Consider the following 13,364-nt stretch of genomic DNA (forward strand, 5'->3'; position numbering starts at 1 on the left):
TTATTGAACAGATTTGGAAAGCAGCCATGAAAGTAAAAGCAATATATTGGAATATATTGAACATTTTTCGAAATATTGCTGCTATTCTTTAAATCTGTATTATGATGTAAGATGCGTTGCGCACACACTGTCTATCAAGTCCAGGAGCCACCGATGTGTGTCCCCTCGCAGTACACCTTCTTCGATAACGCGGTGTAAGCGACCATTCTGTGGACAAGAAAACAGAAAACTTGCATCCAGTTGACTTTGTTTATTCCTTTCACAGTGCCGTCAATCTGTAATTTTGAAGATGCGCAGTCATCGCGTCAAGTCCTGAATGAATGAGTCTGCAGAACGGATTATTCCAACGAATCCTTCCTCTCGAGTCCCACGCACGTTTCCACCAAGAGGCAAAGTCTTTGAAGTTCCTCTGATAGCTTCACAACACCACCTGGTTAACATCGACGTTTACGTCAGCCACGTTTCCCACAACCTCCCGCGCCGCTGCCTCGGTGACGGTGCCTTCAACGGGTTTCACGACCGAGTTCACGTCAACGTCGACGTCGGTGTCCACGACGGCTGCCTGCGTGACGTCCCCCGCATCAACGGAGGCGGGCACTTCGTCTTCGACCTCGGTCACTTCGCTCTTTACATTGACAGGGGCATCGTCTTCGACTACTGGCCGCACCACCTCCTTGACTGTCTTCTTAACCACAATCTTTTCAGTGGCGACTTCGGTGGGCGCAGGTTCTTCTTTGGGGAATGTTGGGTAGAGCTGCACGCAGTTGGCTCTGAACGCATAGTCGCAAACCTTGAGAGCGTCGTTGAATTGCAGGTTTTCTGGACACTCCATCAGCACGGGAAGTCCCTGAGGTAAGCGGGAAAATAGGACATTTTAGGAACCCATTGTTATTTTGGCATGGAAGTGGTCCCGTCTCGGATGACACAAGAAGACAGGCTCCGACCGAAACACGCAATACTATATTTGAAATTTGAAATAATTTTGGAGCAGCATTTTAACGAAACCTCCTTCAGGTCTCAACACCATGACCAAGTCCTCACAGGAGCATGTTTGATGCCGTCTAAAGCACTCGTGCTGGTTAACTCGAAGCGCCGTGAAGTGTTTCATGCTCACACAATTAAGTGTTTGTCAGGAAAAGTTTATGTGCAGAAGCGAAATTAGGATTAATCGTAAGTGATATACGTATGTCACACATGCGACTGAATGGAGCTTGCTATTAAATGATGCACATCGCATAGGCGCAAGCAGGTTTACTGGTAGTCTAACCTTAGATACGTTCGCGTACGCGTGTGATGCAACAATAATGAACATGGCGAAGATCTTCCCATAACACGACTAATGAGTTGAAAAAACGCGTGGCAGACAACGCAAACTGTTACGATTTTGGCCGATGATCCAAATTAGGCCATAATGATATTCTTGAGGTGTAGCCTAGAGTTACTGTATAGGCTCTCTTCAGGGAGCCACCTTAAAGGGAGCCTATACAGTTGCTCTAGTGTAGCCCAAGCACAGAAACGAAATGCTTTTGTGCATGCGAAAGTTGCACAAACAGTAATAAATTATAATGACGCTGCTTGACAATCGGCTTGAACAAAAATTACGGCTGAGGAAACAAAAAAAAAAACTTATTTACATAAATCGGAGAACGTACGCATTTACGGTAACCTTTTAAACCGTGCATTTTCACGCGAAGTATATTTTATTTGTAATGAGTGTGCCGAGCTGATATAATGCATTCTCTACATGGAATTCATTTTTGGGATTTCTTCACGTGCGTTGCTGTTTTTTTATAGTTTCCGTTTGTTCAACACTGTGTTTCCCACTTATTTCTAAATTTTCTTGAGTTGGAAAGTTGCCGAGAACGAGGTCAGAGATCTGATTCAAGACTGGAGCTGCCATATTCGGAGCGGGTTGAGGGAAATGTACGCGGGAATGTTCGTGTACAGGTATTTCAGCGCGTGTAGAACACCACTTGGTCAATTGAGGACTTATGTAGCTAAGAATAATTTCTGCAATGGGAAGGTGGCTACGCGCCATCGAACTTCGCTTGGGGAAAGGTGTGCTGTGATTATTATTGTTATTATTATTTTTATTACTTTTTAACTGCACGAGTGTGAAGACTCCGTAGCTGTTCCTGGGCACTACAAGAAAGATTTGATTGATTGAGAAAATCATCATTATTATTTATATTATTATTATTATCATTACTATATCATTATTATCGGTATACTTGCCCCAGTATTCACATCTATATTTAATAGCTCTCTGAATACTTCCACTTTCCCTCGCATGTGGAAAACTGCTCGTGTTTTTTCTGTATTTAAGTCTGGCTGTAAAACCGATGTCTCAAATTATCGCCCGATTTCTCTTCTCTGTGCCACGTCTAAGGTTTTTGATCTTGCTCTTCACAACGTATTGTCTGGTACTGTGAAGAACACATTGATTCCGAATAAGCATGGATTCCTTACCGGCCGCCTCACTATCACAAATCTCGCAAGCTTCATGACACGAATTTCCGCACCGGTTCTTCAAAGGGTGAAAGTAGACACCATATATTGCGACCTCAGTAAAGCTTGTGATGTGGTAAGTCACTCACTGCTTCTCATCAAGCTTACGCACTTTGGTGTTGACTCGTCAATTGTAAATCTCTTGCGGAGTTATCTTATTGGTAGATCATGTTTTGTTAACCTCAACGGCCAAACGTCTTCTTCGTACGTGGTAACCAGCGGCGTTCCTCAAGGATCAGTGTTAGGACCACTCCTTTTTTAATTTTTATTAATGACGTTCTTTCCGCCATTCGGCATTCTTCATTCCTTCTATATGCCGATGACATAACGATTTTAAAGGCAATTCAGACTGTTGATGACTGTCGCCTCCTGCCGTCTGACTTACTTTCTTTTTCTAAATGGTGCAAGGATAATAACCTCACCTTGAATCCTGCTAAGACCAAAGTCTAAGACCAAACCTGCAAGACCGCAAGCATTTGTTTTTCTTGTTCAGTAGATTCTGTACCATTGTGTAAGGTCCGTGAGATCAATGATCTCGGTGTACTTTTTGATACAACCTTACACTTTTCAGCTCACACTAAACGCGTTGCAATGCGGGGCATGCGCACTCTTGGCTCTGTTTGCCGACTGTAGAGAGAATTCAATTCTCCTACACCGTTCCGCAAGTTGTACACAACAATTTGTCTTCCTCAACTCGAATACGCGTCGGTCGTCTGGAACGGCATTTCTACATCCAACATTGACAATATAGATCGGGTCCAGAAAAAGTTTCCGAGCATATATCATCAACGCTTTGCTGACACGGACTCTGGGCCCTGCTCTAGTACTGTTGGATTATTGCCATTGCCCTTACTTCGCTGCCGACGTAATCGCGCTGACCAGCTTTTCCTTTTCAAACTCCTTCACGGTATGCTCATGTGCCCCGAATTCCTCAGTTGTATCAAGTTTCGTATTCCGCACAAGATCACCAGAGAACACAGACCTTTCCATTTTGCTGCCTGTCACCACCAACACTCAACAGTCCACAGAATACAGTTTTTATGACGCCCACTTTCATGACCTTGATATTTTTCACAGCTCTCTGTCTTTGTTCTGCTCTGAGCTTTCCGTTGTTGTGTCTTAGTTTCACATATTCTTCAACTTCCCTTCTCCGCCTTTTTATTATGTATGCAGTTTGCGCCTACGGTTACATGTATGTACACTTTTCTTTTCAAGATTGTTATTTTTTATTCGGTGTTTTTTTACTCATATTCCCCTTCTGTATTTCTTTTTCTATGTATACGTGCGCCAGCACCTAGACCTCACGGTTGTTCCGGGGCAATATAAATAAACGATTGATTGATTGATTATTATTATTAATATTACTATTCAAGCAATCAATTTTATTTCGTCCATTTCACAAACAGACAGTTGAGCGGCGAATAAAAGCTACTATTCGGCAGCTTGGCGAGCCCGCTGCCTCCATTACAAGTGTTCACAGCAGCACAGACATAATTATGTATTACAAAAACATACAAATAAAAAAATATCACATCTAAATAAACACGTGATTAGAGATACCATCGCTAAACTAACAAGATGACAAGTATAATGATGAAATTAGTATCCCAGTTTCCTGGAAGCGCATTTAGCAGTAACAACCGGCCCGTTAAAAACTGCACTTTTATTACGGAATCGGTGCAGCAGACCTGCTTCTTGCAAAATTTAGAAATAGGAGAAGTTAAGTATTCCTCTCACCGCAATCCGGTGAGGGGAATGCGATGTCATAAATAAACAGATTGTTGTCAGCCCCGGGCTCCGGCAGTATACCTGTTGGCACAAGAAGAAGGTGGAGCAGTTGAGCGGGTTGGCGATCAAAGTGGCGTTAGAGTTCTTGTCGTCCACGGGCGGACATCCGAAGATCGCCCGTGCGCTGCACAGCGACACCAGGGACAGGGCCACCAGGGCTACCGAGGAGAGCATGACACCAAGCTGGGCTACCATCCTGTTTAGAAGCGTAAGGGAAAATGCACGTGGTTACGTTAAGCTCTTCGAATTCGCAAAGGCCTATAGTTACCTTGAGTTATTAGTCACTGACTGACTGCCTTCCAACGAAACTGGATTGTTTATTTCACGTCCATTGTAAAGCAGTACTCCTATGCTAGGCACTTCAGCACAAACACTGCAAATGTTACAACGCTGCCAATTTTCGCAGTTCATATGCAAACATGCACTCTTTACATCAAATAATGGTACCATCCTCAACGGGTTGGGCGTACTGGATATATCCTTCCTAAAGCCAGGAGTTGACATCCTGGTTCAGAGTAAAAGTTACTCGAGAGAACCGTAGACACGCCACGCGTTAAGTTATAATTAAGTGACCACGCGTTAAGTCAGGGTTGCAATAGCAGCAGTTGCCTTTAAATGTCGAATTTTGCAACGTAGAAACTTTCTGAAATCAGGAGGTACGCGTCTCGATGGGGGAAAAAAGAATGAATCGGAATAAACACACAGTTAACGCAGTGCGAAAGTGCACATAGAAAGAGCAAGGTTCTTAGAAAATACTAGAATTTCCGTGCAACAAATTGGGGCTGCTATTCACGAGGCACTTGGTATACTATAACGGGTTCCTTAAGCAGGCGCCATACACGCGACGAATCGGACACAACAACAACGACGGTGGCCAGTTGATGACGAACCGTTTTTGCGAGCAGAAATGCTGGTGAGTACAGCGTCTGGACATATTTTGACACACTTTCAATAAGTATATAAGTTTAGTGCTGCGATCATCTCGCCGATGATCTTGTGACATTCACCAACACAGCGAGTGGCACACGTCTGAAGGGCATGACGAAGCGTTTCTAAGGAAGTTTAGTTGCCTTGAATGTAGTCTCTGTTTAATTTTTTATTCACTAAGTCTGCACAATACTTCATTCATTGAATTTTGATGCACATTTATCGAGATTGAAAATAAGAATAAATGCTTAGGTTTGACATCACAAAATCATTTTGTGATGATGAGGCACGCCGTAGTGTGGGACTCTCGAATTATTCTGATTTACTGGGGTTCTTTAACGTAAGCCCAACGCATGGTACACTAGTGGTTTTGCATTTCACGCCCATCGAACAGCGGCCGCTGTGGCTGTGATTTGACCCCACTGTTTATCGAGATGACTCAAGGCGGTTGTAAGCACGAAGGAATAACTGAATTGTACTGTACGTATACTGTTGGTTACAGCACCATCTTGCGCTGATAAGTGGTTCTAACATGCTGTAAGGGCCTTACTCGCTTGATCAACTTAGATTTAGGTGCACGTTAAGGAACTCCAGGTGGCCTAGTTTGACGTGGGGTCCCCCATTACGGCGTCCCTGATAACGAGATTGTGGTTTTGGCACATAAAACCGCAGAATTCAATTGAACATCTAATCTTTTGTTGATGTCTCTGTCTCTTTGTCTAGTACGCAGAATAATTGGCATCGGTGAAACTAGCACCCATACACTGCATCGCATATTGCTTCAGCGGATTACGGGTAATGCACTTGCCAGTTGAGAAAACATGCGCACTGCATGCATTATGGCAGCGCACGCAGTTTGCCAGTTGACGTAAAGATGAATAAGTAAATTTGTTTATGCTCACCTGAAAGTGATCTTGCTGCGACTGGTATCCGTTGAGTGAACGCTGCTGCTTTTATGCGCCTCAAGCTTCAGCATTGGGCGCTTTTTATTCAGCGACGTGAGGAGGACATCGGTCATAAACCCAACCCTTGGATCTTGCGCCAGAGACCCAATAAAAGGCATCGTGCGACAAGTCGGTAGGCTCGGAAGCTGCAATCTGGAGCAATATAGGTCCACTGCGCAGAAATGCGCTGCAAGAAGAAGGCCTTTACGGCTTTCGCTGCGCTAAAGTCACAGTAGATAAACTCGAAGGCTCTATGCCAAGGGTGAAACGCATGCTCAATGTATGCTAAGGATCACGTGCTCAAAGCGTTGTTTGTCTTGAGCGCCTGTCGGGAGGGCGCAAGTGTTTCTGCTTCCATAGCCCGTTATAGCTGTGGCAGCCAGTAAATTGCGCCCTTTGACATTGCCGTGAATATTTACGAGAAATGTCGCCGCGATAAGGCGGAAATAGAAGTCTGAGACTGGGTTCAAAGGTCAGGGCTGTAGGAGACTGTGGATGCAACACACAAGCCAAGGTCGCGCTCAACCAAATGTAGGGGTGTGTGCGTGCTTCCATAGGTCTACGTCTTTCTTAACATGTCCGCATTCAGCTTTTTAGATATCAGGCTTATAACTCCGGTTTGGTCTTCAGACTTTCTACTCGTGTGAATGCAGGCACATTCAAACACGTTCGGGATACGAACATTCCGAGCCTCAGCGAGCCGGCTTAAACAAGCAACCAAATACGTAACTTCTCTTTTGAACACACATCCCCGTAATGCGCAGCCTAGCGACCTGAGTAAGCAGTTTTCGAAGGCTTGATTGAAGAAGTACTTCGAAATATAAAGTTCTGAGCAGTGGGCATTGCACGTCTTTTGCACTCAGGAGTGGCGACAGCACGGCGACGACGGCTACGTTATCAAGTTTATTTGGCTTGCCTTTGTAGATTAATTAATTTGCTTTTCAAGCCCAGAAGCACTTATCTAGATACCCTCTGCGAGTTGACGGAGTTGCTACGTAACACCTGAGATGTTGCAGTAATGTAAGTGCAAGAAAACAATAGTTTACCATAAGGCCTCATGACAACAGGTCTCAGTGTTTTAAGGATGCCTAAAATCCACTATGCATGGGAACAAGCAATGTATTGTGATTTATTGCTAGATTCCACTCTAATCCTAATTATACTCGTTTTGCAAGCAATGTAACTGGCTCTTTCCTAGAACACGTACTAATTATGGAAAATTGCCTTTACTTATTTTTTTCTGAATATCGAATTTCGAATTGCTTAAAAACGATATGGAATCTTAAGCTCCTTGAAAATGCAGCAAAAATAAAACGTTTCCCTTTTGAACCATACTCGATTCCGTCTACCTGTGAAGATCTTCTGTTACTATAATAAAATGTTGTGTTTTGATGCAGCTATGGATGTATTTTTCTATTATAATCTCTCTTTTCTTCGCTTCGTTTTAAACTCTGCATTTTACTCATTTTACATGCCCAAAAGTTACCCCGCAGTGCCGTTAATCCTTTACTTGTGAACCCTGCTGTATATGCGCTACGTTTTATTCCTTCTATTGGTTAAAAAATTCAATTTGAAATTTGAATACGAACTGAAATGGGCGCTTATTCGCCTTACTATGAGGTTGAATAAGCCGCTTAGCTTGGCCACCATTGCCAGCAGCGCAAGTAATCGCTGCACCCTGTTGTGTTGGACTCTGAGTTGTGCAATAAACGAGGCAAGCGTGAGTTCCTGCTTCGACAAGAGTGCGCCGGTCGCTCCCCTAGCAGGCAGATTCGAAGGTCGACGGCCAGGACCTGTGCTCAGGAAGGCGTGATACTGGTGGTTGCGTTTCCACGATGGTCAACATAGCCTCGTCATCCCGCAAGCCTCGCACACAGTATGGACGTGTTGTTCAATAACACAACAGCCTCGAGAATGCAAAACGCCCGGACACGCCAAGGAAATTCTGCACATTTCAGGGAAATTCGTAGATGAGAGTAATGCCGTGCTGTACGCAGAGTCTTATTGCACGGTTTTCTTTTCCCAAGCGTTGTTCTCACCGCTATCGCGCGGAGAGTGGCCCTTAGGTGCACAGCGATAAAGATTTGTCAGCTTCGTACGTACGTGTGCGTCCACGCAATGCTGGCTCCTATCAAGAGAAGAGCACTGCAGGACCAGCTCACGAGAAACGCAATCCGGGTTTTGTGCCCGATGCAGTTTTTACACGCTGTACTTGCAATAGCACATAATGAGGGAATGGAAATGACAAATGTTGTTATGAAAGCGAAGCTTCCTTTGCCTACCCTACGGGGTTCGGCGCTGCTGCCGTTTGGGTCGCGCACTGTCACGACAGATATATTTACGGATTTATATACGAAGGTGCTGTACCATTGACTGGTATCGCACGTAGTGCATACCGGCACCGTATGTAGAGCAAAGCGAGGTGGACCGCGTCGACAAGTGATATAGGTGAGCGCAGACGTGAGATGCGATACAATTTGCAGCGTAGGCTGCAATGGGCTCAGTCCAATAGCCGTTTCGTTTGGCGATGTTGTCCACCACCGCCGCCGTCGCCGGTGTCGATCACGGTACAATGGTACTGCACTCCTACAACAATGTATGAGTGCATGTCATTTCTCGCTTAATTAATCTACCTGGGTCATATTTAACTTCCTGACTTTACACACAAGGAATGTTGGCCGCGACAGCGCTGTTTCTTGAATACGCGCATTCACGTCTTTCGGCTATGGCGAGCCGTGATCACTTGCACGCCTACAATAATTGTAGTTAATCTATGAAAGCTTAGCAGTATATTTGACGCTTTGGATACAAATTGGAAAGACTGACAGACGTTTCCTCCATCTTGGTCACACGTATGCTGCATTTTTAGTAATCTATTAGATAACAAGTCACGCAAGCGTAAAATCCAGGCTCGTAACCTTGAGAGGAGCGGTCAAGTTGCACTTGTTGAATAATAAAACATGAAAAGAAAGCCAAAAAAATTTTAGTGCCTTTCCACTATGTGAAGATGGAAGACCAGCGAAGCTGTGCTTGTTGATAACTGTATTGAGTTACATATGGTTAATCGCTATATTTGTTGAATAAAGACATACGCATAACTTCGTTGTTGTTATCGTCTTTTATTTTCTCTTTACTTTGTCGTTATGGTAATCATTGCTTTGTGGTCACTGTGATGTACTGCAATTGGTTACCGATGCTTTCACGCCCACTCCCGCTTCTTTTCGCGAAGGCGATCCTGACGGGCACGCTGTTGTTCTTCGTCGGTCACAGAGCGGCTATCCGACGTTACGGATCCTTCGGACGACACGCGTTCGTCTATAGCGGCATTCCGTCACCTTCGCGCCCATTCACGCTGTTGTTCACGCCGGCGATCTTTACACGCGCGTTCTTCTTCTTCAGTACGGACTACGCGCGTCCTGGCCATAGCGAGACCAAAATACAACTGCTGATAGCGTCGTGAGAGCGACGTAAACGTCACCAGAAAACGAGGCATAGACATTGGTGGGTACACAATGGCGTTTTATTATTCCGCCATCCACTGCGGAGCCACGGAGCACCGCCGGCGCGCAGCAGGCTACTGTGGATTCAATTTTGTCGACGCGAGTATTTTTCTACACACCCTGTCGACGCTCGCACTTTTGGTCCGAACCTAGCCATATACAGCTTCGACACGCGTTCGTCTACAGCGGCTTCCCTTCTAGCCAAGTGTGTATCTGAGGCGTTAAGAAAAGCTACCTAAAAAAAGCCTCAGTCCTTGCTCAAGGCGGTTAGAGAGAGAGAGAGAGAGGGAAGAAGGAAAGGCAGGGATGTTTACCAGACTTAGTCTAGTTTGCTACCGTAAACGTCGGAAGGGGGATGGGGGAGTGAAATAAAAAGAGAGAGCTAAGGTAGGTGCATCATATCTACAGTATGGCACGCAAGTCTGTCGCATTCAGGTACTGAAGAAGAGCTCGAACGCTTTTCGGCGCTGGCGAGCTGCGAGACCAGGCTCCCAAGACCTTTGCTGCCGTAAAGGGCCTATCGTCCAGGTAAATTTTAAGTATAGTCTGCATATCTATTAACCAATTTAGGCAATTTTATTTTTGAAGATATTGTCGTGAATTACTTTTAAAATTACTTCATATTCTTTAAGCTAACATGCGTTTGGACACATGTGCTGAGGAACTTTACACATAAACTGATATATATCAGCCGTAAGCTAACATGCGTTTGGACACATGTGCTGAGGAACTTTACACATAAACTGATATATATCAGCCGTCGAAAATTGTTGTTCTACGCGCCGGCGCGATCCGCTAGAACCTAGCCATATAGTTTCGCTGTAAAATAACCGCTGCTGGTATTGTCACGCGAGCACTCTACTTAGCGTATGAGGAGTGGCTTTCCCGCATGACTTCGGAGCCCAAGATGGCGTACCTCGGCAAAACTCTGGCTCCCTAAAGGGATCGTTTACAGTAATTCCGCACGTGATGTGAGATGCACGCCGCTTAGCGTCGATACCTGCAAACTTTGCAGTGCAGCTGCATTGTATTCTACCAGGTGTCACGACATGTAGCTGTTTTTAACAGCGAAGCTGTTCCAGCTAACTGTAAAAAGTGGCGCCTGCTGTCGCAAAACCTCGCCGAGCTATGACGTCACTGCGTTGCCTAGCAACCACCTCGCGGTGCGGCGTGTGCCTCGCCTCCTCTCCGTGCCGTACACATGTTGCCTTGACATGGCACGTTAAGGAGAGGGAAGGAGAGCATGCGCGCGACGTGCGCGATGCTCGGGAGAGGGAAAGAGAAAATGAGAGCGAGATAGAGAGAGAAAGAAATTGTAGCGGCACCAACGAGGCAACGCACGGAGCAGCTGCCGGCGCCGCCCGCGTTGCCTAGCAGCGCATGCGCCGAAGCAGTAGTGATGACGTCACCTCGCGTTGTCCTATAACCGCCGGGCACGTGCGCGCTCGCTTCGCCCGAGACAGACACGGCTCCTGCCTGCCTGTAGTTGTGGCAGGCCAGGTACGCTGTCGCTCGTAAGGCGCCTACGCTCCAGCGCTAGTCACGGCGAAATCCCGGCCACGGCGGCCGCATTTCGATGGGGGCGAAATGTGAAAACACCTGTGTACTTAGATTTAGGTGCACGTTAAAGAACCCCAGGTGGTCCAAATTTCCGGAGTCCCCCACTACGGCGTGCCTCATAATCAGAACTGGTTTTGGCACGTAAAACCCCATAATTAATTAAATTAACATCTGTAGGTCACCGTTCCCGTAGGCTGCCGCTCGTATTCGCAACGTAGATGGGTCGGTTTGTACGTGTTGGTATGCTCACGCATTTCTTAATTCCTGAGATGTACTGTTTATCTCTGCGTCAAACGGAGAAACAAGAGACGGTACATTCGGTACAGCAGCATAAACAGCTGCCTCGCTCAGTTATATAGACCCTTTCACTGTTTACAAACATAGGCCCTGCACGGCTTCCGGTTTTGCCCGCTGACGTAGCTGCGAAGTGTAACTGGCAAAGAAGCAACCATGCGTTAAAACATAGAAGACTGATAAGGCACGTGACCGGAAGTTTCTTGGGGGCGGCGCGCTCGCTGCTGTTATCGCGAGCATGAAACCGTCTATACCAACGGTGTCAGCGATGGCATCCGCATTTTTGCGGGAGAACAACACGGCCTTTAAATGATCGCTTATGTGAGCCCATTTTTCTCTAATAATGCTTTATGACACACGCAAACTAAGTATGATGAAGTTAAAGAAAAGCGAGAATCAGTAATAAATTAACAGCCCGATATTTGTAACTGGATCACAGTCGCCGTTGAGTAGCTCAAGCGCTCATACTGACTCGTCTCACGGTGGAATAACGCGGCTCATATGAGCAGGTATGTGTGTTTTATTCGACGTTTTGACTTTTTTTTTCATATCAGCGATGCACCTTTTCCCAACGGCACCAACGAGGCAACGCGCGGAGCAGCTGCCGGCGCCGCCCGCGTTGCCTAGCAGCGCATGCGCCGAAGCAGTAGCGATGACGTCACCTCGCGTTGCCTAATAACCGCCGGTGCACGTGCGCGCTCGCTTCGCCCGACACAGACACGGCTCCTGCCTGCCTGCGTTTGTGGCAGGCCAGGTACGCTGTCGCTCGTATAGGCGCCGACGCGTCCAGCGCTAGTCACGCGAAATGTCGCGAAAGAGAAGGTACCTCCGAAAATGATCACTCCAGAATGCCTTCCCTACATACCTAGTTAAGTTAAACTAAGTTAAGACTTAGCAGCAACCAAGTTATACCTAGCAGTAGCAGCCAGTAAGACTTGAGGATTGACACTTTCGTTGTGCCTAAGCTTTGCACGACCGAGTGCAAACTTGCTCGCTTTTTTATACGTTCACATTTTTAAAGAGCGCGTGCACGTTAAGATGATTCAACAAAGATCCTGGTGATGCAGCAGCCTTGTTCAAGCAGATGTTTCTGCGAAGGAGCTCGGCGGATGAGCGCAATCGCGTGACCACGCGAGGAGCGCCAACAAGCCAGCTGTGGAAGATGACGACCACACTCGAGCCATTGCTGATGGTGACAGTTTTCCTGCGCGGACAACATGGCCTAGCTAGAGTTACTGTATAGGCTCCCTTTAGGGAGCCAGAGTTGCGCCACTGTTTTCGGCGCGCCGCTCGCTCCGCCTCCAGTGATTTCAGCACCACTATTCGCCGAGTGCCATCACGTGGTCAAAAGTGATTCTGCTGCGCTACGGAGAATCCAAAACTTAGCAGGCGACGCCAGCACTCCGCGGGCGAAGCGCAATTGACATCAGCGCTGTTATTATTCTTGCTGCTTCTTCGATGCTGCTAGTTGGGAGATGTGTGATCTCAAGTGTATTCTCGGGTGAATTGTTGAACCAATGTCATATGACGCATTGACAGGGCCGAACTGTCGCAACCACACCGAAAATTGTAAACCACTTTTTCGCAGTGCCACTGAGCGAAATCTGCTATACGCCGCCTACTCCAGTGACTGCTGCCTATGGGCCATGACAGGCGGACTCCGAAAAAGACCTAGAATATGTTATGTAACTGTTCTTCGCTCCATGTGAATGTCGTTCTCGTATTCATATAGGTATTACCGCCTGTATCAAGGTTCAGCCTGTGCGCGTGTCTAGGGACAAGTGTTTGTTTTCGTGCTATCGGATGAAGTGTGAAAATTGCTTTGTTTACGAGCGCAGACTGG

General features: G+C 46.4%; 1 protein-coding gene across 1 annotated transcript; it reads right to left on the reverse strand.

The window, feature by feature from the left end:
- Positions 1–235: 235 nt before the first annotated feature.
- LOC119455483 (uncharacterized) lies at positions 236–6,301 on the reverse strand. The gene is made up of 3 exons (XM_037716892.2): positions 6,126–6,301; positions 4,318–4,492; positions 236–847 (listed from the first exon to the last, which is right to left on the reverse strand). The coding sequence occupies exons 1-3, from the start codon at positions 6,284–6,286 to the stop codon at positions 419–421; spliced, it is 765 nt and encodes a 254-aa protein (XP_037572820.1). The 5' UTR covers positions 6,287–6,301; the 3' UTR covers positions 236–418.
- Positions 6,302–13,364: the final 7,063 nt, after the last annotated feature.

The sequence above is a fragment of the Dermacentor silvarum genome, chromosome 6, assembly GCF_013339745.2.
Source record: "Dermacentor silvarum isolate Dsil-2018 chromosome 6, BIME_Dsil_1.4, whole genome shotgun sequence".
Classification (NCBI taxonomy): domain Eukaryota; kingdom Metazoa; phylum Arthropoda; class Arachnida; order Ixodida; family Ixodidae; genus Dermacentor; species Dermacentor silvarum.